This window comes from Fusarium phalaenopsidis (genome assembly GCF_050370095.1).
Source record: "Fusarium phalaenopsidis strain FUZ10S chromosome Unknown contig_32316, whole genome shotgun sequence".
NCBI lineage: Eukaryota > Fungi > Ascomycota > Sordariomycetes > Hypocreales > Nectriaceae > Fusarium > Fusarium phalaenopsidis.
Window position 1 is genome coordinate 2278104 of NW_028145399.1, and position 23056 is coordinate 2301159.

Genomic DNA, 23056 nt, shown 5'->3' on the forward strand with positions numbered 1-23056 from the left:
AGGTTATTGGCACCGTTGTCTCAGGGGTTCTTTTGCGAGGAGGAGGTGGAGGGGGGATAAAGAAGTGCCATCCATGCTCGCCGCCCACCAACCCAACTCCGTACTCGTATCAGTGATGACTGTACCAGCGCGAGTACGAACAAACGGACGGGTGGATGGACTGCTATTTTCCACTCTCTTTCTTTTGTTTCGTCTGTCAACGTAAGCTTTCGTGTCATGTCGACGCAATACCTCGAGATCGAATGGACGATACGAGCCAAAAGGTTTGTCGCTAGGCGCGCGACATTTCTCGACGGCGCCTATCCCTTATCCACAACCTATGGGGGTCTGGGTGGCCGATGGGATGGAACGAGGCTCTGGGGAATTCTGTTAGAAAATCCTTCTCAGAAAGGTGGTGTCAAGAGAGGATCGCCTTGTCCGGGCATTTTGCCGCCTCAATTCCTGCACTCGTGCCATGCATTCTGGCTGGTGCTTTTTGTCGATGGATGGGTGCCAAGATTGGTACATGGCACCATTTTAGGCTCAACATTATTGCCGCCTTTTCATTGATTTCTTTCTTTCTCATGAGGTGAGCGGGCTTTAATGACAGCTGTTGCATGTTTGATTACAGAATCCCGTTTGGGCCTTGTTTCACACACACGACCTGATTCCTCGAGCTTTGCTTCAGGTAGACAGCCAGCAAGCAATGACGGTATATCTCGATTAATCAAACACAACACATGGATCATGGCTTGGCTTCATCTACTGCTACTCTCCCCGCCTCCTCGCAGCAGTTCCTGCCCACGCAGACCAGAGGCACAGAGGCTTCGGACTACTGCAGGGCGATAAGATAGACTGCAACCCAGGTGTGCCATGCCCCTCGACCTGCCCTGTAGGTCAGTACCTTATTCAGGGGGCTTGCCAATTAAAGACACTGTAAAGGGCACTGGGCGGGCTGGGCCTCTCTCCCCAACCTCCGCTACGGTCACCCCTATCCATCTTCACCCACTTGAGTTCTATGGACCCAACGTCGCATCCTCCCAATTCGTACGCCCCCCGAGTAGGTAGACTGGAGTTCGCCACGAGACAGACAGAGACGCCCTTGTTGCTTAACCCAACCCCTTGCTGCTGGGATTTGGTTCATTACCCCGTCGCTCGCTCCTCCTCTTGAGCTGCTCCCGGTCAATCTCCTCTCCTCCTCATCTCTCCCATCATTCGTTTCGTCCATCGCTGAATAACTTGCTTGTAAACTGCTTGCTCTTGAAGAATAATAGCGACGGCGCCAGACGACCCCGCGAATACACCACCTCCAGATCGGACTGGATCCGACCTGATCAGAGACGACACACTGATAATACACTGCTGGGCCTGACTGTAACGAAAGATGCATTTCACAAAGAAGATTGACCGCGCCTTTCAATGGGCCGGTGAGAAGATGGGCTCCGAGGCCCGAACTGGCCACTCGGAGGAGTTCAAGAACCTCGAGCAAGAGATGGCTCTGAGGCATGAAGGTTTGTCATCTTCGATCACTAGTCATGGCTTTAACTGACCTTTTCAGGCATGGAACGCATGCAGAGATCCATGGGAGCCTACGTCAAGTGGATTTCCCGTCGCAATGAGCTCCTTGATGACAAGGAGCGTGGTTCTCCCATCTCCTACCTTGGCCGCACCATGGCCACCCATGGAGAGGACTTTGAGCAGGATTCCGAGTTTGGAAACTGTCTCCTGTCCCTCGGTCGCGCCAACGAGCGCATTGCCGGTATCCAGGATTGCTACGTCGACTGCGCCAATGCCACTTGGATGGATAACCTCGAGAGGAGCCTGGCTATGATGCGAGAGTACCAGGTAGGTTCAGCCCCCCGACGCCCATGAATCATTCATAGCTAACAAGGCCCAGAACACGCGCAAGAAGCTCGAGAACCGACGTCTCGCCTATGACGCCAGTACCAACAAGATGGCCAAGGCCCGACGAGACGACTTCCGAATCGAAGAAGAGGTCCGCATGAACAAGGCCAAGTTTGAGGAGACCAGCGAGGACGTCCTCCGCCGCATGCAGGACATTAAGGAGTCCGAGGTTGAGAACATTGCTGCCCTGACCCAGTTCCTCGACGCTGAGCTTGACTACCATGAGCGCTGCGCAGAGGAGCTTCGCCGTGTTAGACAGAGCTGGGCTGGAGGTGCTGCCGCTTCTCCCACAACTGCACCTCGGCCTGGCCGAAGCCGATCCAACACTGCTCGATCCTGGCAGGAGCCTCGTCACCAGGCTGTCTACGAGGAACCCGAGCCTGAGCCTGAACCTGTCCGCATTCCTCACCGTTCTCCCGGTAGCCGTCTCGCACCTCCACCTCCTCAGCCACCACGACCAGCCATTGGCAGGGCCAACACCTTTGATGGCCGCTCGCCTACACCCCTGGCCAACCTCCGTGTTCCTGGTGCTCCTCTCTCCCGGGTCGTGACTGATGGTGGCTCTTATGGTCGAAGCGGCCACAGCGACGATGTATTCTCTGATGATGTCTCAACAAGTCGAAGCGGTAGCCCAGACTGGTGCGACCGCAGAAGCGCCAGCCCTGCAACAAGCTATGGAAGTCTGAGCCGCAGCACGAGTGCCCTGGCTCTGGGCAAGAAGCCACCACCACCTCCTCCCAACAGGGCCAAGAAGCCCCCGCCTCCTCCTCCCGCTCGAAGGGAGAACCTTGGATATTGATGCGTGATGAGTGGACTTGATGTTTTTCTTTGAACTGAGTAAACTTGGGCTTTGGGCGGCGTTAGGTCTCGTGTGTCATCTGGGTTAGCAAGATTGGATTAGAGTCACGTTGAACGCGACGGAATGTTTTTCTGTCCTCGGGGACTAATTGATTTCATTGTAAAGACGCTTGAAATGATGCGAAAAGAAAACGATTTTGAAGACATCATGAGATCCTCTGCAAGGTGCCTGTGATGCGATAGATAGGTACTGATAAGACAGTCACGTGACACCAGGAATATGGCGATCAGCATGTGAACTTGAAGCTCTTCCAACTTGCCTTCTGCACTCTTCACACCTTCTACCACTCAAACACAGGCATCATGGCGACCGAAGACGAGCGCTACCGGCAATCGAGCCAATATCGGCTCTGGTCCTTCACCCCGTCAAATCTCCAAGAGCTGCGCGCAAAGACAAACTCGCTAGCAAGAGAGCAGATCGCGCCGCGACTCTCTGCTGACCCTCCTCCCGATTTCCTCACGGCCGACGAAGAGATCCGACTCGTCAAGTTCTTCACCGTCGAACTCATCCGCGCCGCGCAGTTCTGCGAACTTCCCACCGAGATCCGAGCGACCGCCGCCGTCTTCCTGCGACGATTTTACGTGACCAACTCGGTCATGACATACCCGGCTCCCGAGCTCCTCAAGACGTCGCTGTTCTTTGGGTGCAAGGCCGAGGGCTTCTTTTACAAGCTGAACGCCTTTTCGGAAAAGTTTCCCAACACGACTGGGGAACAGATCCTGGCTGGAGAGTTTCTGCTTTGTCAGGGGATTCGATTCGCCTTTGACGTCAGGCACCCGTTCAGAGCCCTCGAGGGTGCGATTCTAGAGTTGCGGAGGAAGCTGCCTGATGAGGAGTCACGGATCAACAGAGTACACGCTCGCGCGCGAGAGATTCTCAAGTTTAGTCCGTTGGTCACAGATGCCTACTTCCACTACACTCCCAGCCAGATCATGATGGCGGCAGTTTCTATTGTGGACCATGGGCTTCTGGATGTCTTGATTCCTTTGCCGAATGGTGAGGCAGGACAGGCTGCTGTGTTGGCAAGCATGCGCGACAAGATTTTGGGTGTGATTCAGAACTGTCGCGAGATGCTCGAGGAGGAGCCTCCAGAGAGAATGACGGATTATTGGGGAACGGTATGTTTCTCACCTGCCTGGGATGCATCTACTAACGAACCCAGCCCGAAATTGTCAAAGCGATGAAGCCCCTCCGAAAGAAGCTGCAGAAATGCAGAGACCCCGATCGAGCGAACCTGGTCAATCTTCAACGGGCGAGACGAGAACAAGCCATGAACAAGGAAAAGAAGACGGCGGCGAATAATGATGGTTCTGTGTTTGGAGACGACCTCGCGAGGGAGACGAAGCGAGTGAAGCTGGAGAATGCGGATCCCTTTGGCCCGCCTCTATGAGATGGTGATATTGGACTAGGTGGAGGTTGATGATGCTTCCATCTTGTTGATTCCGAGGAAGCCAATCGGAAAAGACGAGAGTACCAGGGCCTTGGTGAGGCCGCGACAGCTTTTGAGGCGCGGGAGAGCTGAAGTGGGCAGAAGCAACTGACCCAAGCTGGCCAAGCCGATCTCCGACGTGGTCTAGATGCACGCATGCATCGTCAAGACGAGACGTGCCTTGGCTGATTCGATTCCCAGAGACGTGGTGCAACCCATCCTGTCCATAAGCTGAAATGCCGTCTTAACCATGCCGAGGCTTGGCTGCCGGGCTTGGACCATGTCACGCCTTTTTAGGCGATTGTTTGGCCATGTTCACCCACAGCCGAGCTGTGCTGCTGCGATACCTGAGGGAGGGTCTATGACGATATGAAGCGACCGGATCGACGTGTATAAATGGCGGGGAGTGGGGTTTCCGGCTCTGGGCAGCCGGTGGAGGATGGGGACGACATTTCTGTGGCCTTTCTTTGCTCTGGAGTCTGGACCTTTGGGCTGAGCCGATGCAGACAAGACGTCGGCAATTGGTTGATTCACAGGAGGTTCCCGTTGTTGCTGGTGGTGATGGTGGTTGTCGGTTGCGCGTCGGTGACGGCTCAAGAGTCGCGACAAGGACGGAAAAACAGGTTCTAAGCAATGGCATTTGACGGATAGCGCATGGAATTCTTGGTTTTGATGCAATTGCCCTTGGCCTCCCTCTCGGCACCTTTGTCTCGTCTCGTCTGGATGATGGTTGCCGTCCTCCGTCCCCTTCTACGATGCCCTCAATTGCCGTCGGCTCCCTCTTTCAAAACCCTTGCCCCTTGGCTCGAATCTTGTTTCTTGGCAATCGTCTGAGTTGTACAGCCTCGCGCCATGAGACAACAAGTCACGTCTTGGAGCTAGTGCATGACGCAGAAGTTCTTGGCTATGTCATTGACTTTTTTGTTTCGTCTTCCCGCTGTTCAGAGACTGGTCGAGATGGAGGATTGTCTTTGACTATTGGCTAGTGATGAATTGGCCAAGACTATTGCTGGTATGGTGCCCATTGTTTGAGAAGCTCAAAAGCCGAGTGTTCCCTCTGTGTTTTCGTGCCCCCCTTCTTGTCCAGAAGTGTTCGATCAGAAGCTAGGTTTGAGTTCCTGTGAATCTACACACCATGAAGCCCTTCAGTCTCTTGTCTCTTGCCCTTGTTGGCGCTGCTTCGGCTCAGAGCCGCACTTCTCTGACCGATGCCCTTGACTCCAAGAATGATACCCTCTCTGAGCTGAACGGTATGTACGGATAGTCTTGTTGTTGCACCATTGCTTACTCTTGTAGGCCTCATCAAGGCCCAGCCTGGCCTTGCTCGAACGCTCTCCCAGCTTCGCAACATTACCATCCTCGCTCCCAGCAACGATGCCCTTGAGGCGCTTCTCAATGATACCACTGTTGCGAAGCAGGTCGCGGCGGATCCTGGCCTCATTGGTGCTATCCTCCAGTACCACGTCCTCAATGGCACGTACTATGCCAGCAACATCACCGACACACCTGCTTTTGTCAAGACGCTCCTCACCAACGAGACCTACACCAATGTTACCAGCGGACAGGTCGTCGAAGCTGTTGCTGCTAATGACACTGTCAGCTTCTACAGTGGACTCCGTGCTCAGTCCAATGTGACCGAGGCTGTAAGTTATCCGTCCTCTTGACATTTCATCGCTGACCAAGTAGAACCTCAACTTTACCGGCGGTACCATCCACATCATCAACCGCGTCCTCAGCATCCCAAAGAACCTCACCGACACTGCCATCGCTGCCAACCTCTCTGCCGTCGTCGGCGCCTTTACTGAGGCTGACCTCGGAGAGGACGTCATCGAAGAGAAGAACATTACCGTCTTTGCACCAAACAACGCCGCGTTTGCGGATATTGGCTCCGTCGTGGGTAATCTCAGCAGCGATGACCTCGAGAGCATTCTCAAGTACCATGTTGTCAACGGTACTGTCGGATACAGCAGCACGCTGAGGAACGGCACGCTTAGAACCTCTGAGGGCGAGGACATCACCATTGCCATCCATGATGGTGACGTCTTTGTCAATGAGGCCAAGGTTGTCATTCCTGATGTCCTCATCGCCAACGGTGTCCTCCACGTCATTGACGGGGAAGTCTCTTCCACTCCCTACACATCAATCTCACTAACTCTTGTGTAGTGTCCTCAACCCCGAGAACCCTTCCGCTACGGCAAACCCCACCGCCGAGACCCAGGCCCCGGCCTTCTCCGGCGCCAGCTCGGCCAGCGACGTCGGTGTTCCCTTCACCTCGGGTGTGCCGCAGGGTACCGAGCAGGTCACCGGACTTACTACTTCGACTTCGACCGAGGCTGCTCCTCATGCTACGGCTGCGATTGCGCTTGGTGCTTTGCTTGGTGGTGCCGCTGTTGTCATGAACTATTAAGTGGTGTGTATAATTGGGTTGGGGAGGCTTAATGTGGATGAGGCGATGGGTAATGTGAATGGTTGCATATGAGATACTGAATATGTGAATTGATGTCCATGTCACTCTAAAACTTTTCCATATGTCTCTCCGTGCTAGACGTGACTATTGGTACAAGCTGATGCTTGGTGGTTCAATTGATGGGTGTTACTGCGAGCGTGGAACAGTGCCGCATTTGTCCACGATTGACAAAGGGAAACACAAGCGAATATTCACATGGCTTTAAATAGAAGCTTTCTGGTTACTCAACTCATTCAGGTATTTATGCTCAAACTCGGGATATCGTCAATAGCTCATTATCTGGCACAAAAGCATCACCCCAACGTACACGCCGTACACCCAGACTCAGACGTCCTTTGTTGGCCCTTGATCTCCATATATGGGATCTCGTGGAAACCACTCCAGATTTTTGATCGCATTCACCTTTTCCTCTTCGCCCGACTTGCCATAGCACATGTCCCAATTGTGACCCTCTGGATAGCTTCCCACCATCTCAAACCCACCAGTCAAGTCTTCCAAAAGGCGATGCCCAACACCCGCCGGTACAATAACCACGTCTCCCGCTTCAACCACAGGCTCAACACGATCCTCATTCTCCTCGCCACCGAAACACAGACGAGCTCGACCATGGCTGATGCATAGAACCTCGTGGGATGTGCTGTGGAAGTGAGTAGTCGTGTACATGGTGAAGCGCCATTGAGGGATCACGACTCCCACGGAGGAGAGGTGTGATTCGATTCTTGTTGCTGAGATGGGGCGTTGGAAGGCGGAGTGGTAGATGAGGAGGGGTTTGTTCTGGATGCTGCAGTTGGGGATGAGGTCGTGGGCTGGGATTAGATGTTTGGAGACGCGGAGGGATGAGAGAGGTGTGAGGGGCATTTTGAGGCAGAGGACATACGATCAGATAATTGTCAAGGTAAATAGAGAGAGAAGAGTTGGGATGGAGTTCATGGTGGTGTTGCAACAGTGATTATCGCCGTCTTACGTCATCCACAACACGACTACTATAAATGCATTGGCACTGCGATCTTGACGCGCGACAAAGTGCAGAATTGAAGATTGGATTATGGATATAAGTCGGGAGTCTTAAATTTATTGTTATGTTGAGGATCATGTTCGCTCCTGTGTTCAACTCAGCATAGAGTCGAAGAGAGCTATACCCCGAACATCAAGATGAGATGATTCACAGCGCCTCAAGGTAACAACATCAAATGAACTGCCAAATGGATATGGAAAGAAAGTCTAAGGCATGGAGGAAATTAGGAAAAATACATCCGCCGACCACCTTAACCGCTCGAGGCTGACACACACCAAGGGATCCATGGTGGACGAGATTGCAATATCGACTTTGGTTGGCTCGACATGCTGGTGTGCAGAGGGCTGGCAGAGGCGGGCCATGGAGTTGTCAAAGCTACAACGTCTGCGACTAGAAACACGCGGTGCCATTGTCGGTTGCGAAACTCCTGGACGTGACAGACCTCATCGGAATCCTCGTCACCCCCACCCCTCACTCTTGAACTCACTCTTGAAGTGACTAAATGTCTATAACTAGCCATTAAGTGGTAACGCCAAGAGTGAGAGTCTCAAGCCCTCCTCGGCTGCTGGCGTTTGGAGATCCACGGACGCCTAGGTAGCTACCCAGGATCGTGTTGCCTGGCAGGCCGGCCGAGGATGCGGCTTGGCTTGGGCCCGGAGTAAGCGAACAAGTTCCTGTTGAGCAAGAACGATAATACATGCTAATTTTCATCGCGAGAAGAATCTTAGGTGTCCCGGCTCAGACCTGCCGGTCTTGAATGCCAAGCATCGAGGGGAAGGAAGTTTCCGCATATGAGAACCCTGTGACCTCCTGTCAGACGCCCCTGGAGATATCCGTAGCTCTCACCAACAGTCTCGCCGAATGTCAGCCCGAAGAGTGGGATATTGCCAAGAAGGTCTTGATCAATGGGATAAATGTTGTTATTTAAGGATTTTAGACGTTCAAGAGTGGGCAATTGAGTTTGAACCTCCGCAGACGACGACCGTTGAGAACTCTACCAAGGACAGATCATGCATAAGAACTCCCCCTTCGGTCCCTCCCCTTCTCACTTCTCCCCTTCTTCCCCAGATCATACCAAACACTACTTCAGACTAGCACCGAGTTTATATCCGCCGTACCATGCGTATCGTTTACACCGTCCTTGCCTTCTGGGCAACCGTTGCCATCGCCGAACCCCCTTTCGAAGGCTACTTCACCACTCTCCTGCCTCGTGGCCCCGTCGAATGTACAAGCACCAACATTCAAAAGATGACGGTCGACTCATGCGAATGCCCCCCTCCAACCGAAGGGTGCAAAGGCCACCCTTGCAGGGCTTGCGGTCATGACGCTCCCAAGGACGTCAAGGTCTGCGACACGACCTGCAAGCAGAGCGAGGTCACATGCGAGGGCTGTGGCCTCTTCTTCAACTCTCTCTGCCGATGCCTCAAGAATAAGCACGGGGACTGCATCACCAACCAGCCTATCCGTGTGGGTGGGGATGACATCTGGGCGCTTCTTCCTGGTCACGATAACCTCACCACCACCAACAAACTGCTCTCGGGTATTCTCGATATGAGCAACCAGGTGAACCGCGCATTCGGTGACCGGGGATGGGTGTTTGCCCAGAAGAACTACGACCCATCGAGGGAGGCGCTGCTACTCAACTCGTGGAGGGCTAGAACTCACGAACAAGTTCATATCCATCGCTGCGCCGTCAACGAGACGACTCGAGATGTCTTGTCCAGCGAAGACACTGTTAAATCGGGCCAGCTCACTCAGATGAAGAAGGATCCAGATTTGTGGTGTATCACGCGCGAAAAGGGGGTTACTGCCACCACGTTTGCCACCAGCATCTCGGAGTTCTTGGACGCGAATCATCCGGGGGTATGTGCCAAGCTTGTTGGGGCAGGAATTTTGAGAGATAACAATATGCGTACTTGGGCTTGTGCCACCACCAACTCTGCCGGGCCTTTGGGAAAGATGGGAATCTGTAAGCCCTCGACTGCAAAGACACTTTGGCTGTCAGATTGAGCATGTCATTGGGGGGAACGGAAGCAAGGGAGGATCTGAACGTCTCTAAACCAGGCTGCCATAAATCATGATTCATTACCCTCCTATTGTAAATCTCTGACCGCAATCCATCCAAACACCAAAGGAGCCATCGCCATCCAGGTAGCTGCAATAGAAAACGCACTCTGGATATCTTTCTTGGCGACGGACCAAGCGATGCCGAAAACGAGTCCTCCGATGACAAATACCACGAGCACCACAAAGTAGATGGACCTCCAATGCCAGCCCTCCTGAATGTGAATACCCCACCCAAGTTGCATGCTGTTTTGTGATGTGCTCAGTGGCCCCTCTGCCCTTTTCAGTAACTGGTTGAGTATCGTCCGTTGAGGTCCGTGGAATGTATGAGGCTTCAGAAAGTAGTGGGTTAGGCGATTTGTACCAATGACGGGAACTTGGGTTGGTTTGATGGTTGGCGATGGCGAACAATCATATTCGTCATTTTGGATCCTTTCGGGTGGGGGAATGCACACGCAGTCTTTGTCGCATACTTCCTTGTGGTGGTGGACTTCAGCGAATTTGCTGTTGTCTGCTTCAAACTGGGAGACATTAGCGGTGATGGAGAAGTTTTGAGAAGACATACTCTGGTAAGAGAAATTGCGCTAACACTCCTAAAGGTGAGCCATGAACTGATGCCTCGATGTCGGGAAACATTGTCTCGTAAAAACTGAAAGAGCTGTGCGTCATCCTCGACGTTTTGTAGCACATGTTGATAAAGCCCCGTAAAATGACGGTCTCGATCAATGCACATCAAGAGATACGGAGTCGTGCTGACCACTGGTTGAGGGATCTGTGGACGGGTATGCATGGGAAGGGTAGTCGCTTCTTCTTTCTTCCGTCCCAGGAACTTGTTGAAGCCGTTCCCAGGAATAAATGTTGGCCATGGCCATGTTAGGTCAGGACGACCCGTTGAACCTTGGTTGGAAAAGCCACCGCTGTGCTGACCCTGGCCGGATGACAGGTTGTGGTTCTGTAGATTTTGCTGCAAGGCTTGAAGCGATTCGGGGGTTGAGCTTGAGAAGTCATCAAAGAGCTGTTGTCCGCAGGACTAGAAAAAGACCAGCTAAAGCTCAAATATTGACGCAGTTAACTCACACAGGTCCAGCGAATCCGAGCTTGTCCTTCGGAGACCGGGGGTCTATGAGCTGGTATCCTGTTCAAGATGCTGTCGACTAGTCGCGGTAGATTCGAGGGTGGCTCTAATAGAGTTGTCAGTCCGGAGAAATGCCTGTCAAGTGTCCTTGTCCTTACTGTTCTCCTTCCCGCTGGCTAAAATATCCTGCTTCAACGCTGCCCACGGAAACCCAGTCCAAGGCAGTCGAGCTGGCCTTATCGAAGAAGGCATCTCTTCCTTGCCTGTTACTGGATCTTTCCCTAGCCGAGGAGTTGTATCCTCCTCTAGCCTTCTTTTTGAGGCTATGAGTCTGCGAGTCTTTCTGTTCATCTCTATCGAAAGGGCATCATCCCCCAGGACCTCGCATTGAACTCCCAGCAGATAGGATTGTAGCCTCTCAGCGTATTCCCATCGGCGCTGATGCATGTAAATGAAGGAAAGTTCGCTCATGATATCTAGCGTTTCCGGGTGCCATTCGCCTAGTTTCTCCACGCTTTGGACGAGCTTTTTAGCATGCCGCATCGCCATGTCTTTCCATCTTCCTCTGGATTCAAAATATAAGCTGAGAGTTTGCATCACCGCCAGTTGCGGTATGTTACTTATCCAAGAAAACTTCTCGTAGCATCGAAATATGGAAAATGCATTCAAGAGATAGGTGGCAAGGGTCGAATGCGCGATGGGCTCGCCGTACGGGTAAGACCACCAGAACGCTGACATAGCTTCCTCGGCGGCTCTGACGATCCCCCCCTATGCCAGAGAAGCTTCTGGGTGACCACCTGAACTAGTCTGTGCATCTCCAGAATGTCGTCGTTTCTCTGCAACAGGGCAGAGCTCATCTTGAGTTTGCTCAGTGAAGTCTTAGTTGAAATTGAATCTGGTGACCCTGCTGTTGGATATCGATCGAGAAAAACTCGTAGGATTCCCTGGTGATAAAATAAACTGACATGCTGAAGAAGTTTGCTTGTAGAGTCGCTTTCGCGCTCTAGCTGCTGCAACAAGACGAGGCACGGGGCAGTGACTTCTGGTGGTATCTTTGGCTCCTTGGGATCTGTTGCATCGAGTGGATCGCGTAGATCGACCACGGTAGGCCAGACTCCCCTTAGAAGTTCGATGTATTCCTTGATGGAAATAGGGTTCGTTCTAATATATGAGGTCGCCAAGGTGATGGAAAGTGGGAGATTGTCGAGCCACGGCGAGAGGAGGTCCACATCCTCTTGAGGGTTTAAATAGCGTAGGTCGTTTCGTATCAATTGGCTCGCCTCATCTATGTTCAGTTTGTCAACCTCTATCATAGACGCTCCTACAAAAAGGCTGGACTCAGGATTCGTCGTGGTAAAGAGGATAGCCCCGTGACTGCACTTTGGCATGTACACTGCTATGTCACGTTGTTTCACATTGTTTGCATTGGAAAGGCCTGCCATTCTCTTCCCTTGATCTGTCTGGAATAACGACTCCATGTCATCGGCCCCGTCGACAACCATGAGCCATGGTGATTTGAGCCTTTTCTCTAGCCACCATGGAACGAAGTCTAGAGGGTTGAATCCTATATCTGAGGATCCAGGAATGTTGCATTGCTGAGCGATGGAGGCGTATGACTCGTAGAGCTGTTCTATGTTGTTGGCTTGAACCCAGAATATTGATGTATCTGGTTGTGCTTCTTTGAGAGAGTAGGCATGATACAGGGCGATTTGGGTTTTGCTATACACGTCAGATACTAATATCATGACAGTTTGAGTAGTGTAAGACAGTACCCAACGCCATTGGGTCCGTACAAGCAGATCCGCGGCTGTACTGTCTTCAATCTCTTCAATATGTCCCGTTTGGAGGTGATAGTGAGCTCTCGCTTGACTTGATCGAGTATTTCTACTCTTCCGACGAATCTCGAGTTGCGATAGTACGGGACAAGGACTTTGAGGTGTGAGCTGGAGAAAATAACTCGGGGTGTTGCATACATTCTGTTGACACGGCTCGTGCTCGTGGAGGCCATAGATATCTCGAAATCGGTCCCCCGATGGAGGGAGGTATGGAGTCATAGAGTCTCGAGAGTAAACCCAGGAGAGTAAAACACAAGGCCACAACGCCAACAAAGAGCTCAACATTCCAGGTTGCTCCCTGGTCTGGAGACGGCTCCGACGCAAAGAAGAATGACGCCATTGTCAAAGGGTTTTGTCGCAAAAGAAGCAGTGGGGGGAGTTCATGACTTGGGAAGATGGAGGAGCTGCGATGGCTTGGGGTTCAGCTTCGAACTAAGCCCCAGTTTCAACCAGGCTCAGCCACTGCCACTCATGGAAGTTAGTCAGCTTTCGCTGGCTTCCCTCTGACGAATCATGATGCTGAGAAAGAATCCGGAGTTCGCCTCTTGGCATCAACTCAATGTGCGGGGAATGCGGAGATGTCGGGGGAGGCTCCTGAGTCTAAAAAGGGTGTGTCCCCGGATTTTCGCTCCTGTCTAGTCACTTATTCTTATTTGTCTCAGTCACCGTCGAAATGCCCGTCTCAACTGGTCGTCGTATGCCTCTCAGTTGCGAGCCCTGTCGGGAGCGCAAGATCAAGTGTCCTCGAAACATCAACCGAGGAAGAGGACCTTGTGAGACTTGTGTGCGTCGAGGGATACCCTCTTCAGAGTGTGTTTATCTCCGGGATCAATGGCCCAGACGACACAACCAGCCAGCTACAGGGGCTGTTGATAACTCGGAACTCGTCGCGAGGATCGATAGGCTGGAGGAGTTATTACGACAGAGCGTATCAAATTCGTCGAGTCAACAGCCTCAGGAGCCTGCATCGAATTTTCCTTCGCCTGAATCGACCTTGCCTCAATCTGCGAGTTCGTTTACTGGGCGAGATGAGGTGTCACCGCTCAAGGGTGTTCCTTCGAGTTCAATTGCGCCGCCAGCTGGGATCATTATACGATACGAGTCTGGACACGAAAAGTTTGAACCATCATCTTCACGCTGGTCCTCCATCCTTCGGGACAATCCCAATGTGAATGGCATCAAGACAGACCTTGACGGGAACGACATTGGGTCGATGCCATTTACAACCAGCACCGCCACGATTGCAGAGCTTCTCGACCTGCTTCCGCCCACTTCACACTGCGATGAGCTCAAGACGACTTATTTCGACGTATTTTCTCCTGTAAGCCTTCCCCCTTTCTTATACACAGGTGCTGACAGTGTAGCTCTTTCACATTCTGCACGATCCGACATTCGAGGCCGATTATCGTCGCTTCCAGTCAGACCCCGAGCAAGTGTCTCTACCATGGCTTGCGCTGCTCTTTGTTATCTTGAGCATCGCGGTCATAGCATTGCCAGAAGACAGCCCTCTTCTTCGTGAGCTAGGCCGTCGCAACTCGGCGCTCGAGAATACGTCTCTATTGAGCAGTCGATATCGAGGAGCGGCGATGAAATGCCTCGAAGCAGATCACTACCTCTGGCGACACAATATCAACACGCTGCAAGCTGTTGTTCTTCTTATCTACGGTATCAATCACACCCATGGTCAGTCCTGGGCTCTACTGGGTACCGCACGCAACATCGCCTTGGCTCTCGGCTGCCACATCGACCCTACAGTCTTTGGAATGGATCGGATACGAGTTGAGGAGCGTCGAAGGTGCTGGGCTGGATTAAACATGCTCTACACGATACAAAACACCACGCTGGGAAACCTGGACTCGACATTCACGCCTTCAAGTGTCAAGCCGCCCTTGGACGTCAACGATGATGAACTTGTTGCTGGATTCGAAGTGCCAGTCTCACGAAGTGGGCCGACCCAGATGTCGTATCTCTTGCTCAAGTTCGACCTTTACGGCCTTTGCACCCGCATATGTAGCGAGGTTTTTGGGTCATTGCGTGCACCTTCTTACGACGCCATCCAAGCACTCGACTCTGAGATTTCCGCCCTGCAAGAGGTCCTTAACTACAAATATCTGTTTGATACGACACTCCCGGTCCATCACGCCGTTCAATTAAACATTCTGTTTGGGTACTCGCATCAACTCACGCTCCTCTTGCACAGACCGATTCTTCGACAGAGGGCGGCAGACATGCGCTACACCAAGGAAAATCTACTCATGTCGCAGAGGAAGTGCACTGAGAGCTCTCAGGCATTGCTAAGTATACATCGGACACTCTATGAGGACGCAATGTTTCGTCCTTACCAGTGGTATAACCGTGGCTTGGGAAGCTTCCATGCATTCCATGCTGCAGTGTGTCTAGCTCATATCTGTACGAGTGGAATGAGCGTCGATGCATCTACGAAAGATGCTTTGCGTCGGGAACTTCAAGGAGCGTTCGAGATATTCGAGCAGATGGCAAAAACGGGGATGAGTACCGTTTGCCAAAAGGCCACGCCTATATTAAAGAAGTTACTGTATGTGTCTTGTGTGGCCAGGTTTCCAAAACTGACAGACAATAGTGACATGATTAAGCCTCAAGAGATCCAGCACCAGGTCTCAGTACCATCCGAAAGCCCTTCTCATCAAACCGCGGTGAGCTCTGATCGATCTGGGCTCGAGTTTCTTGAACAGCCAATTGACAATTTGGCACCGCAACAGTGGCTTTCACCTTCCACTATGGGTTGGGAAGAGTGGGAGACATTTTTGGAGAACAATTCTATAGCGAATGTACTGTAGTCTATAAAATGCATCGCAATCTTCGTCTATCGAGCCACACTGGACTTGATCTACACTTCGGACTGACCGAACCTAATCATCCAGGCCGGGACAGTTCTCAGATGTCACTTCTGTAATCTCCTTGTACTTGGGGGGGTCAGTCCAGATAATGTCGAACCTGTCACTTGGGTAGTTGTCCACATCATCGGCCCCCAGCTCCTTGGCGAGGTTGTTGAGCCGTTTGTGCTCCCAGCTAAAGATGTTAGTCAGGTTCTAAGATGGAGACGAAAAGACTTACCAAATGAGAATGTTTCCGCTGCCCTCGTAGCCCTTGACGACGTCCTTGACACATTCGCTGTCGTCCCGGTCACACGACGTGTCCACTGTAAGACCAAGATCTTGAGCCAAGGGTAGGACAGTGTCGTACGGGCGCTTTCTGGCACCACCTAAATCGCATTAGCTTGTGCATCCTGATTCACAGCAAGGAACGTACTGGACTTGTAGGTCTGTGCCATGATGTGGCCAATGTTGTACTGTGAGCTCGCACCAAAGACGCTTCTCAAGCACTGAGCGCGCTGCTGGCCTTCTGCATTCAATCCATTGCCTTCTGCTGGCTTTTCGCCGTGTCGAATGAAGTAGACGGTAGGAGAGGCCGTTACAATAGAGGCGAGGAGCAGAAAGGCGGTGAGCTTCATCTTGAGTCAATACTGCGATTGAAGAAACAAAACCGTATTTCACGGAAAATTTGAGACAGCTTATATATCTTGCTGCATCAACAGGTCGGTTGAGACGGCAATGCAGCAATCCTTCAGCTGTGCATATCACTTCCCGTTTGAGGTGACGGTGTCTCAATAACAGCGGCAGGATCTTACGGTTTTAGACGCACGTGTGGATTAGAAACAGATTTATTTGCCCTCTCACACCGCATGCCGTTCGCTCTTTATAGCCTTCCGTTTTGGTGACCGAGAATGGGGCTCGCTAGCTAAGTTCACGGCCGCATTGGCGTCAGTGCATAACATGTAGACAGAAAGTAGTTTTCACGGTAGTGAATGTTGTTGGAAAGTTTGTTGCTGTAGAGTATTATGAAAATACTAAAAGAAGGCAGCAGCCATGATAGAGTTATCAACACATGAAGGAACCTTGGAAAAAGCTTGACCAATGGACTGCAACAGACATGTTCTCAAGCTCCTATAGCGGTAGGCATAGAAGGTCAAATAATGAAAAGGGAACCCTTAAGTACAAAGTACCGCCATCATAAGCTCATGCTTCCTTGTAGAGAGGAAACGTTGGGACTTCAAAAGGGGTTGTTCCTCCAGCGTAGAGGCCTGCGCAACCAGCCCAGTCTAGAAGCGTTAGTGTAATTTCTTAAGGACAGCGAGGTACTTACAGCTAAGAATGGCAACCAAGTATCCAAAGGCGTAACCGGCGTTGAGAACAGCGGTGCTCTGAACCATGTTTCCAGTTGCAAGAAGAATAAGGCAAACGTCAAGCGCCACCAGATCCAGAAAGAGAACCCAAGAGCTTCGAATGGCCGCAATGGTGTAAATGACACTCAAGATGAACCAGGCCCAGAGATACAATGCAATGGACTGCTGAAAGTCTGGGCTCAAGTTGCCCTCAGAGTCCATGTATGCAGCAATGATACCAGAGCCAGGCAGATAAATCATGCTGTAGGAGATGTTGAAGGCACCATAAGACATGAAGACTGCAGTTCCGAAGGTGTTTCCGGCGACGAATTCCATAATGCCGACGAGGTACTGGCAGATTCCGCCAAAGAAGATGAGGACCGAGATCATGACATTGGGAGTCTGGATTCCACGAGCGTGGACACCAAAGCTCGAGATGAGAAAGATACCTAACATGTTAGAAACTGTGCAAAGGTCAAGATGGGTTCTTACCTGTCGCAAAAGACAGCAGACCCAGAGGTGAAGGGTTGGCAAAGCGTCGATGGACCACTGGGAGAGACGGCTGAGTGCAGTCCTCAACATGGCCTCCCTCGGTGAGGGTCTGATGGAGTTTGTTGTCATCTGAAGACATGATGATTGAATTGCAACAATTGGAAAAAGAATGTCCTAGGACTGCGTTGAAACTGCACATCTGCTTCACCCAGCTAATAAATACTCGTCAACACCACTGAACTAGCCATCTTGAGCTACCAAGGCCTCGATTAAACCCCCAGAACGCCATGATTGTACTACCCCAGGTGAATGCCCTCCCCCCCATGGACTAACACGCTTGATTCATGAACCATCATGTGCTCATTTCCATCTCCGCTGTCGCCATTTCCGCCCCGCCATCTCCGCCATCTCCGTCTTCCCCGCAAAACCACCACACGGCGACATCTCCCGAAACCCGAGACAACAACTGCGACTTGCAGATCGGCAATTGAGGGTTATGTATTTGAGCCGTCCTGCACCCACCGAGACTCTCCAGTAATCGTCAAGACAACTACACAATCACGCACAATGGGCTCCATCACTCCTCTCGCTCAGTATGCGGCTTTTAGCCATCCCGACACGGGACTCGTCCGCATCGGACACTACGACATTTCCAAGGGCACCATTCAACCTCTGGGCTTTGCATCTGGTACGCCTGTGACGAGTCTCTACGAGGTGATCGCTGCAGGCGTGTCTCGGATTATCGCCGACGGTGAGCCCGTGTCTGCCAAGGACGTCAAGGTTCTGCCGCCGATTTCCGGCCGAGACATTCTTGCTGTGGGCAAGAATTACATGGAACACGCCAAGGAGTTTAACAGCTCTGGCTTTGACAGCTCTGACAAGACGGATCGGCCTAGTCACCCTGTTATCTTTACCAAGAGGGCTACGTCGATCATTGCGGATGGAGAGGAGATTCTGCCTCATGCCGACTTTTCTTCGACTATCGACTATGAAGGAGAGATTGGTGTTATCATCGGAAAGGCTGGTTATCGCGTTTCAGAGGCTGATGCGTGGGAGTATGTTTGGGGTTACACCATTATCAATGACATGACTGCTCGCGAGCGTCAACGCGACCACAAGCAGTTTTTCATTGGAAAGTCTCCCGATACTTTCTGCCCTATTGTAAGTTTCTCTTAATATGCAACAGGAGTCGTTTCGCTAAAATTTTAGGGCCCTATCGCTGTTCCCAAAGAGTTTCTGCCCTCTACTCTCAAGGTTGAGACCAAGGTCAATGGAGAGCTCAGGCAGAGTGCCACCACTGAGGAGCTCATCTTTTCCATCCCCACCCTGATCAAGACCATTTCCGAAGGTCAGACCCTACAACCTGGCGATGTGATTGCCACTGGAACTGTAAGAACCACCACGTCAATGCATGTCCCTGACTAATAGATTAGCCCGCCGGTGTTGGTATTGGCAAGAAGCCTCCGGTCTATCTCCAACCTGGAGACGAAGTCGCCGTCTCAGTCACCGGTCTTGGAACGCTCACCAACAAGATTGCTTCTCCTGAGGCTGTCAACCCTACAGTTCAGCAGGTCACCTCCAACCTGCCCTTCCAAGTCACAAACTCGGCCAAGACTCTTGGTGCTGGTATTGGACTGACGCAATTGAACGGCAAGTCACTCCACTACCAAAAGATTGGATCTGGAAGCAACAACATTGTCTTTGTACACGGTCTTGGTGGAACTCTTGATTACTGGACACCTTTGATTTCGCGTCTTTCTCTCGCTGAGGGAAACACCCTTCATCTCTTTGACCTTGAAGGCCATGGTCTCAGCACGACTCATCCGTTGAGCACTCTGAGCCTTGAGTCTTTTGCCTCTGACATCAAGTCCATTTTCGATGCTGCTGGCGTCACAAACTCAGCACCGGCGACGCTGTTTGCACACTCGCTCGGATGCCTGGCGTCCCTCAAGTTTACGATCGACAACCCTGGCCTTGTCAACAAGCTTGTCCTTGTCGGACCGCCTCCTTCTCCTCTCCCCGAAGCTGCCTCGAAGGGCGCTTATGCTCGTGCTGCTCTTGTGAGAAGCGAGGGTATCCGAGCTGTTATTGACGCCGTTGTCGACGCAGGAACATCTAGTCACTCCAAGAAGGCAAACCCAACTGCCATTGCCGCAGTCAGACTCAGCCTTCTGGGCCAGGATCCCGAGTCTTATGCCAAGGCTACATGGGCTCTTGCTGGAGCCACTCAAAAGCTCAACGTCGAGGCTATAGAGGCCAAGACCTTGATCGTTACTGGTGACGAGGACAAGGTGTCGCCGCCTGCGCTGGTTGAGCAGTACGTGGGACGGATCAAGGACTCAAAGGCTGCCGTATTGAAGAATGTAGGCCACTGGCATGTATTTGAAGACGTGGATGGCGTTGCTGAGGCTGTGGGAGAGTTTTTGAAGTGATTATAGAATAGACTGGAAACTGAAACTGAAACTGGAAATGAGATGGGCTCTGGACAATAGACTCGTTATGAATACTACATTTTCGTTTATCAAATTCATAGATTCACCATGCTGGATCATTCCCTTAAGGTCTTGGAAATATCCATGGTCCTCCCACTCTGAAAGACTTAAACCAACTTTGGCAGCATACGCTCTTCAAGCTTCATCGCACAGATAAATCTAGACGTCGAGATATTTCTTTCATCAACACTTCTATTGGATAGGCCCCAAGCAATCTATTCAATCATCACCCCACAGCTTTCTCAAGCCAACAAATCTGGGCGGCTCCTTGAACTTGTTCTCTATCCCCTTTGTCTGCCCTACCCGAAGAGGCCTTCCAAACTCCTGCAAATCCTTTTCCCCGTGAAATCTCCAAAACTGCCAGCTACAATTGCCGCTCCGAAAGGACTCAAGTACTCGAGATCCTCCAGGGTGCTCTTCCACAAAATCTGTGCAGTCGTAGACAATGTCATCGATGACGACCCATAGAAGGTCGATTTTGCCGGCAGCAATGACGATGGACTTGTCGATAAAGGGTAGGTCATCGTCCGGGGTTTCTATCGGCACTTGTTTGAATGATTTGGGGTCGTTTGTGTCTTCAACAAAGTCGACGGACGGTGCGTCCTTTGTGTTGCTCCAGTCGATTTGCACGGCAATGATATTGTCCCGCGCGCCCGGGTGAGACTTTCGGTTCATCCATCCCATGATCACAATTGAAGAAGAAAATTGCAGAGGTTGTTTACGAAGAGTCTGGAACCCGACCAAGGCGAAGTTGTTGGGTTTCCCCTCATCTCTAGACGCGGAGATGGCGGAGCGGGCCACGAATCGGCTCGACGCACCAGCAGGCATACCGCCGAGTGTCCTCTTGCCTCCCGGAATGCAGGAATCTCTTTCTCCGAGAAAATAATAATAATATGAATATCACTGCTTTAGCTTCCAAGCCGCCCGATACAGTCATGCCCTGCCAACCATGCTCAAAGTTTAGTCCCCAGCGTAATTACGGACACTACAAGGCGCCCGAGACCCCGAGAGAGAAATCATATAAATAGCCTCATATTTAGACAACGTCATAGCTTTCACTCTCGGTTCGTGGTCTTATACGTCGCTCATTCTATATGTCAAACCAGCCGTGGCCGACTTTAGCCTTCTGCAGTACTTGTATCTCAAGATTGTTATTACTCTTTCACGATGGTCAGCGTATCCATTCATGCGGTCCTTGTTCAAAGCACCAAATAGCAACAGAACTCTCATTCAGATTCCCTCCCGTGACCCAACTCGTTTCATCGAGGCATGGATTCACCGTCCGCCCAACCATAGCGAAAGCACACCTGGCCTGCTTATCAACTGGCACGGCAGTGGGTTCATCCTACCGAGCTTGGGAATGGACCACGAGTTTTGTGACAGAATGGCGCACGAAGCTGGGGTGGTAGTGCTAGACGCTGATTATCGTAAAGCACCAGAACATCCATACCCAGCTGCTGTGGAAGATGTGGAGGATGTCCTTAAATGGGCCGAGGACCAGCCCGATCGTTTTGATCTGAGTCGCATAGCCGTGTCTGGCTTTAGTGCTGGCGGTAACTTGGCCTTGGTTGCTGCATCCGAGCTCAGGGGGCACTTCAAGCATATCAACATCAGGGCCGCCTACGCATTCTACCCTCTCGTAGACCTCGACCGCGATCCAGAGCTAAAGAAAGTCCCGAATCCGATCAACCCATTCCCGGTTTTCTCTCTGCGCTTGTTTGCCACATGCTATATGCCCAGAGCAGAGGAACGTACAAACCCCAGGGTATCGCCTACGTTTGCCGACCCTGCCCTCTTCCCTGACACAACCATCATCATTACCTGTAGTGCCGATAACCTATCGCCCGAGGCTGAGGAGATGGGTCAGAAGTTGAAGGCGGGTGGCGCCAATGTTGAGGTTGTCCAGCTCGAGAATGCGGCGCATGGGTTTGACAAGGACGTTGGGCCAGGATCGGATGCATTCAAGCAGAGAGAAATGGCATATTCAAAAGTAGCTGAAGATCTTAGAAATCCCTAAAGGATGAAACGGCGCTTTTGATAAGCTGTAGATGTCGATCGAAGAAGTTGCTCGTCCGGAACTGATGAACTGGGCCATCCTCACATCAAGATCTGTTACACGAGCAGAGAACATAGATAGAAAGATGGCGGATATGATGCGGCTCTTAACAGACCCAGCCTAGTATCTAAAATAAGTCTACCGTCTCTGTACCCTTGATGGCTGGGCCTGTCCTATTAGAATATGACAAAGCGTCGGGCCCCCGGGGTTGTTAAGAGCCCGCGATACCGCATTCCTCGGTATTCACGGTATTAGCTCGCTCAGTCACAATCTAATTTAAGTTTACGCGTACCTCTGACGTATCCAGGTATGCAGATTTACAAATTGTGCGCAACCCCCCGACTTTTCTGCCCTAGACTTTTCACCTATACAACCCCCTTTATTTACTGATAGCCCCCTATAAGAGACTCCGACAACTATTCACCTTTGTTATTATTATTTATGATATTATTAATACCAAAAGTACTTTTGTTTTAAACCCGAGGATATCCGGGGCTTGCTTTCTCGTCCCTCTTTATTCCTCACTCAAGTCGCATTCTCTTGGCCCACTTTGAATCGAGGCGCGTCACTACAATCATTGCCCAGCAATGTCTAACACCGACTCTTTGAGATACACACGCCCCCTGTCATGCATTTTATGCCAGGAGCGGAAGATCAAGTGTGATCGCAGGTTGCCCTGCTTCAACTGTGTCAAGGTGCGGAGCAAACAAAACCTCGCCCTCGCGAACACGTCGCATTCCCACACACTGCTATGTTACCATCGCCATCACTTTTCAGTCCCGTCGCTTCTTTGGGCGTTGTCCATTATCGGGATGATGTACAGAGTCTGATCGTTGAACTCTAGGCAAGGGTTGAATGCATGCCAGGCAAACAGGCCCCAACTCGCAAGCGCCGGCGGATGGCTGACCGGCTCTTCGACAAGCTGGCGCATTTCGAGCAGCAACTGGACCGATTTATCAATCATGACGGCTCTGGCCCAGCCCTAGCGGCTGACTACTCTGCGTCTCCCGCCGAGGATTGCCTCCGAGTGGATACGCCCCTTGAAGCTCCTTCGCCCATCCTGTCCCTGTCCCAATCGCTATCGAAACCAGCAGGGAAGATGGTCCAAAGTAAAGATGGCGTACGGTACATGGACAGCCATCTAGGAGCAGCTATCCATGAAGAGGTAGGCCTTCCCTAACCGCTGT

The 23056-nt window shown here is 51.6% G+C and overlaps 10 protein-coding genes across 10 annotated transcripts; 7 read left to right on the forward strand and 3 right to left on the reverse strand.

Moving 5' to 3' along the window:
* Nucleotides 1-1363: 1363 nt before the first annotated feature.
* Nucleotides 1364-2683, forward strand: LRP88_12296 (BAR domain-containing protein; the record flags this gene model as incomplete). The annotated part of the gene is made up of 3 exons (XM_083248690.1): nt 1364-1490; nt 1538-1824; nt 1877-2683. The coding sequence occupies 3 exons, from the start codon at nt 1364-1366 to the stop codon at nt 2681-2683; spliced, it is 1221 nt and encodes a 406-aa protein (XP_083096120.1).
* A 362-nt stretch (nt 2684-3045) lies between these two features.
* On the forward strand, nt 3046-4133 carry LRP88_12297 (FAS1 domain-containing protein; the record flags this gene model as incomplete). The annotated part of the gene is made up of 2 exons (XM_083248691.1): nt 3046-3865; nt 3922-4133. The coding sequence occupies 2 exons, from the start codon at nt 3046-3048 to the stop codon at nt 4131-4133; spliced, it is 1032 nt and encodes a 343-aa protein (XP_083096121.1).
* Nucleotides 4134-5307: 1174 nt separating this feature from the next.
* Nucleotides 5308-6579, forward strand: LRP88_12298 (fasciclin domain-containing protein; the record flags this gene model as incomplete). The annotated part of the gene is made up of 4 exons (XM_083248692.1): nt 5308-5426; nt 5542-5803; nt 5859-6290; nt 6352-6579. The coding sequence occupies 4 exons, from the start codon at nt 5308-5310 to the stop codon at nt 6577-6579; spliced, it is 1041 nt and encodes a 346-aa protein (XP_083096122.1).
* Nucleotides 6580-6963: 384 nt separating this feature from the next.
* On the reverse strand, nt 6964-7497 carry LRP88_12299 (RmlC-like cupin domain-containing protein; the record flags this gene model as incomplete). Its single annotated transcript, XM_083248693.1, has 1 exon — nt 6964-7497. One exon carries the CDS (start codon nt 7495-7497, stop codon nt 6964-6966), a length of 534 nt encoding a protein of 177 aa, XP_083096123.1.
* Nucleotides 7498-8773: 1276 nt separating this feature from the next.
* On the forward strand, nt 8774-9713 carry LRP88_12300 (uncharacterized protein; the record flags this gene model as incomplete). The annotated part of the gene is made up of 2 exons (XM_083248694.1): nt 8774-9517; nt 9660-9713. 2 exons carry the CDS (start codon nt 8774-8776, stop codon nt 9711-9713), a joined length of 798 nt encoding a protein of 265 aa, XP_083096124.1.
* Nucleotides 9714-13622: 3909 nt separating this feature from the next.
* On the forward strand, nt 13623-14981 carry LRP88_12301 (fungal specific transcription factor domain-containing protein; the record flags this gene model as incomplete). The annotated part of the gene is made up of 3 exons (XM_083248695.1): nt 13623-13937; nt 13993-14926; nt 14974-14981. The coding sequence occupies 3 exons, from the start codon at nt 13623-13625 to the stop codon at nt 14979-14981; spliced, it is 1257 nt and encodes a 418-aa protein (XP_083096125.1).
* A 535-nt stretch (nt 14982-15516) lies between these two features.
* LRP88_12302 (uncharacterized protein) lies at nt 15517-16118 on the reverse strand (the record flags this gene model as incomplete). The annotated part of the gene is made up of 3 exons (XM_083248696.1): nt 15517-15601; nt 15722-15869; nt 15917-16118. The coding sequence occupies 3 exons, from the start codon at nt 16116-16118 to the stop codon at nt 15517-15519; spliced, it is 435 nt and encodes a 144-aa protein (XP_083096126.1).
* Nucleotides 16119-16683: 565 nt separating this feature from the next.
* LRP88_12303 (acetate uptake transporter family protein) lies at nt 16684-17460 on the reverse strand (the record flags this gene model as incomplete). The annotated part of the gene is made up of 3 exons (XM_083248697.1): nt 16684-16748; nt 16811-17278; nt 17343-17460. 3 exons carry the CDS (start codon nt 17458-17460, stop codon nt 16684-16686), a joined length of 651 nt encoding a protein of 216 aa, XP_083096127.1.
* A 428-nt stretch (nt 17461-17888) lies between these two features.
* LRP88_12304 (bifunctional fumarylacetoacetate hydrolase/alpha/beta hydrolase family protein) lies at nt 17889-19753 on the forward strand (the record flags this gene model as incomplete). The annotated part of the gene is made up of 3 exons (XM_083248698.1): nt 17889-18482; nt 18531-18692; nt 18755-19753. The coding sequence occupies 3 exons, from the start codon at nt 17889-17891 to the stop codon at nt 19751-19753; spliced, it is 1755 nt and encodes a 584-aa protein (XP_083096128.1).
* A 1227-nt stretch (nt 19754-20980) lies between these two features.
* On the forward strand, nt 20981-21830 carry LRP88_12305 (alpha/beta hydrolase; the record flags this gene model as incomplete). The annotated part of the gene is made up of 2 exons (XM_083248699.1): nt 20981-20989; nt 21048-21830. The coding sequence occupies 2 exons, from the start codon at nt 20981-20983 to the stop codon at nt 21828-21830; spliced, it is 792 nt and encodes a 263-aa protein (XP_083096129.1).
* Between the last annotated feature and the right edge of the window lie 1226 nt (nt 21831-23056).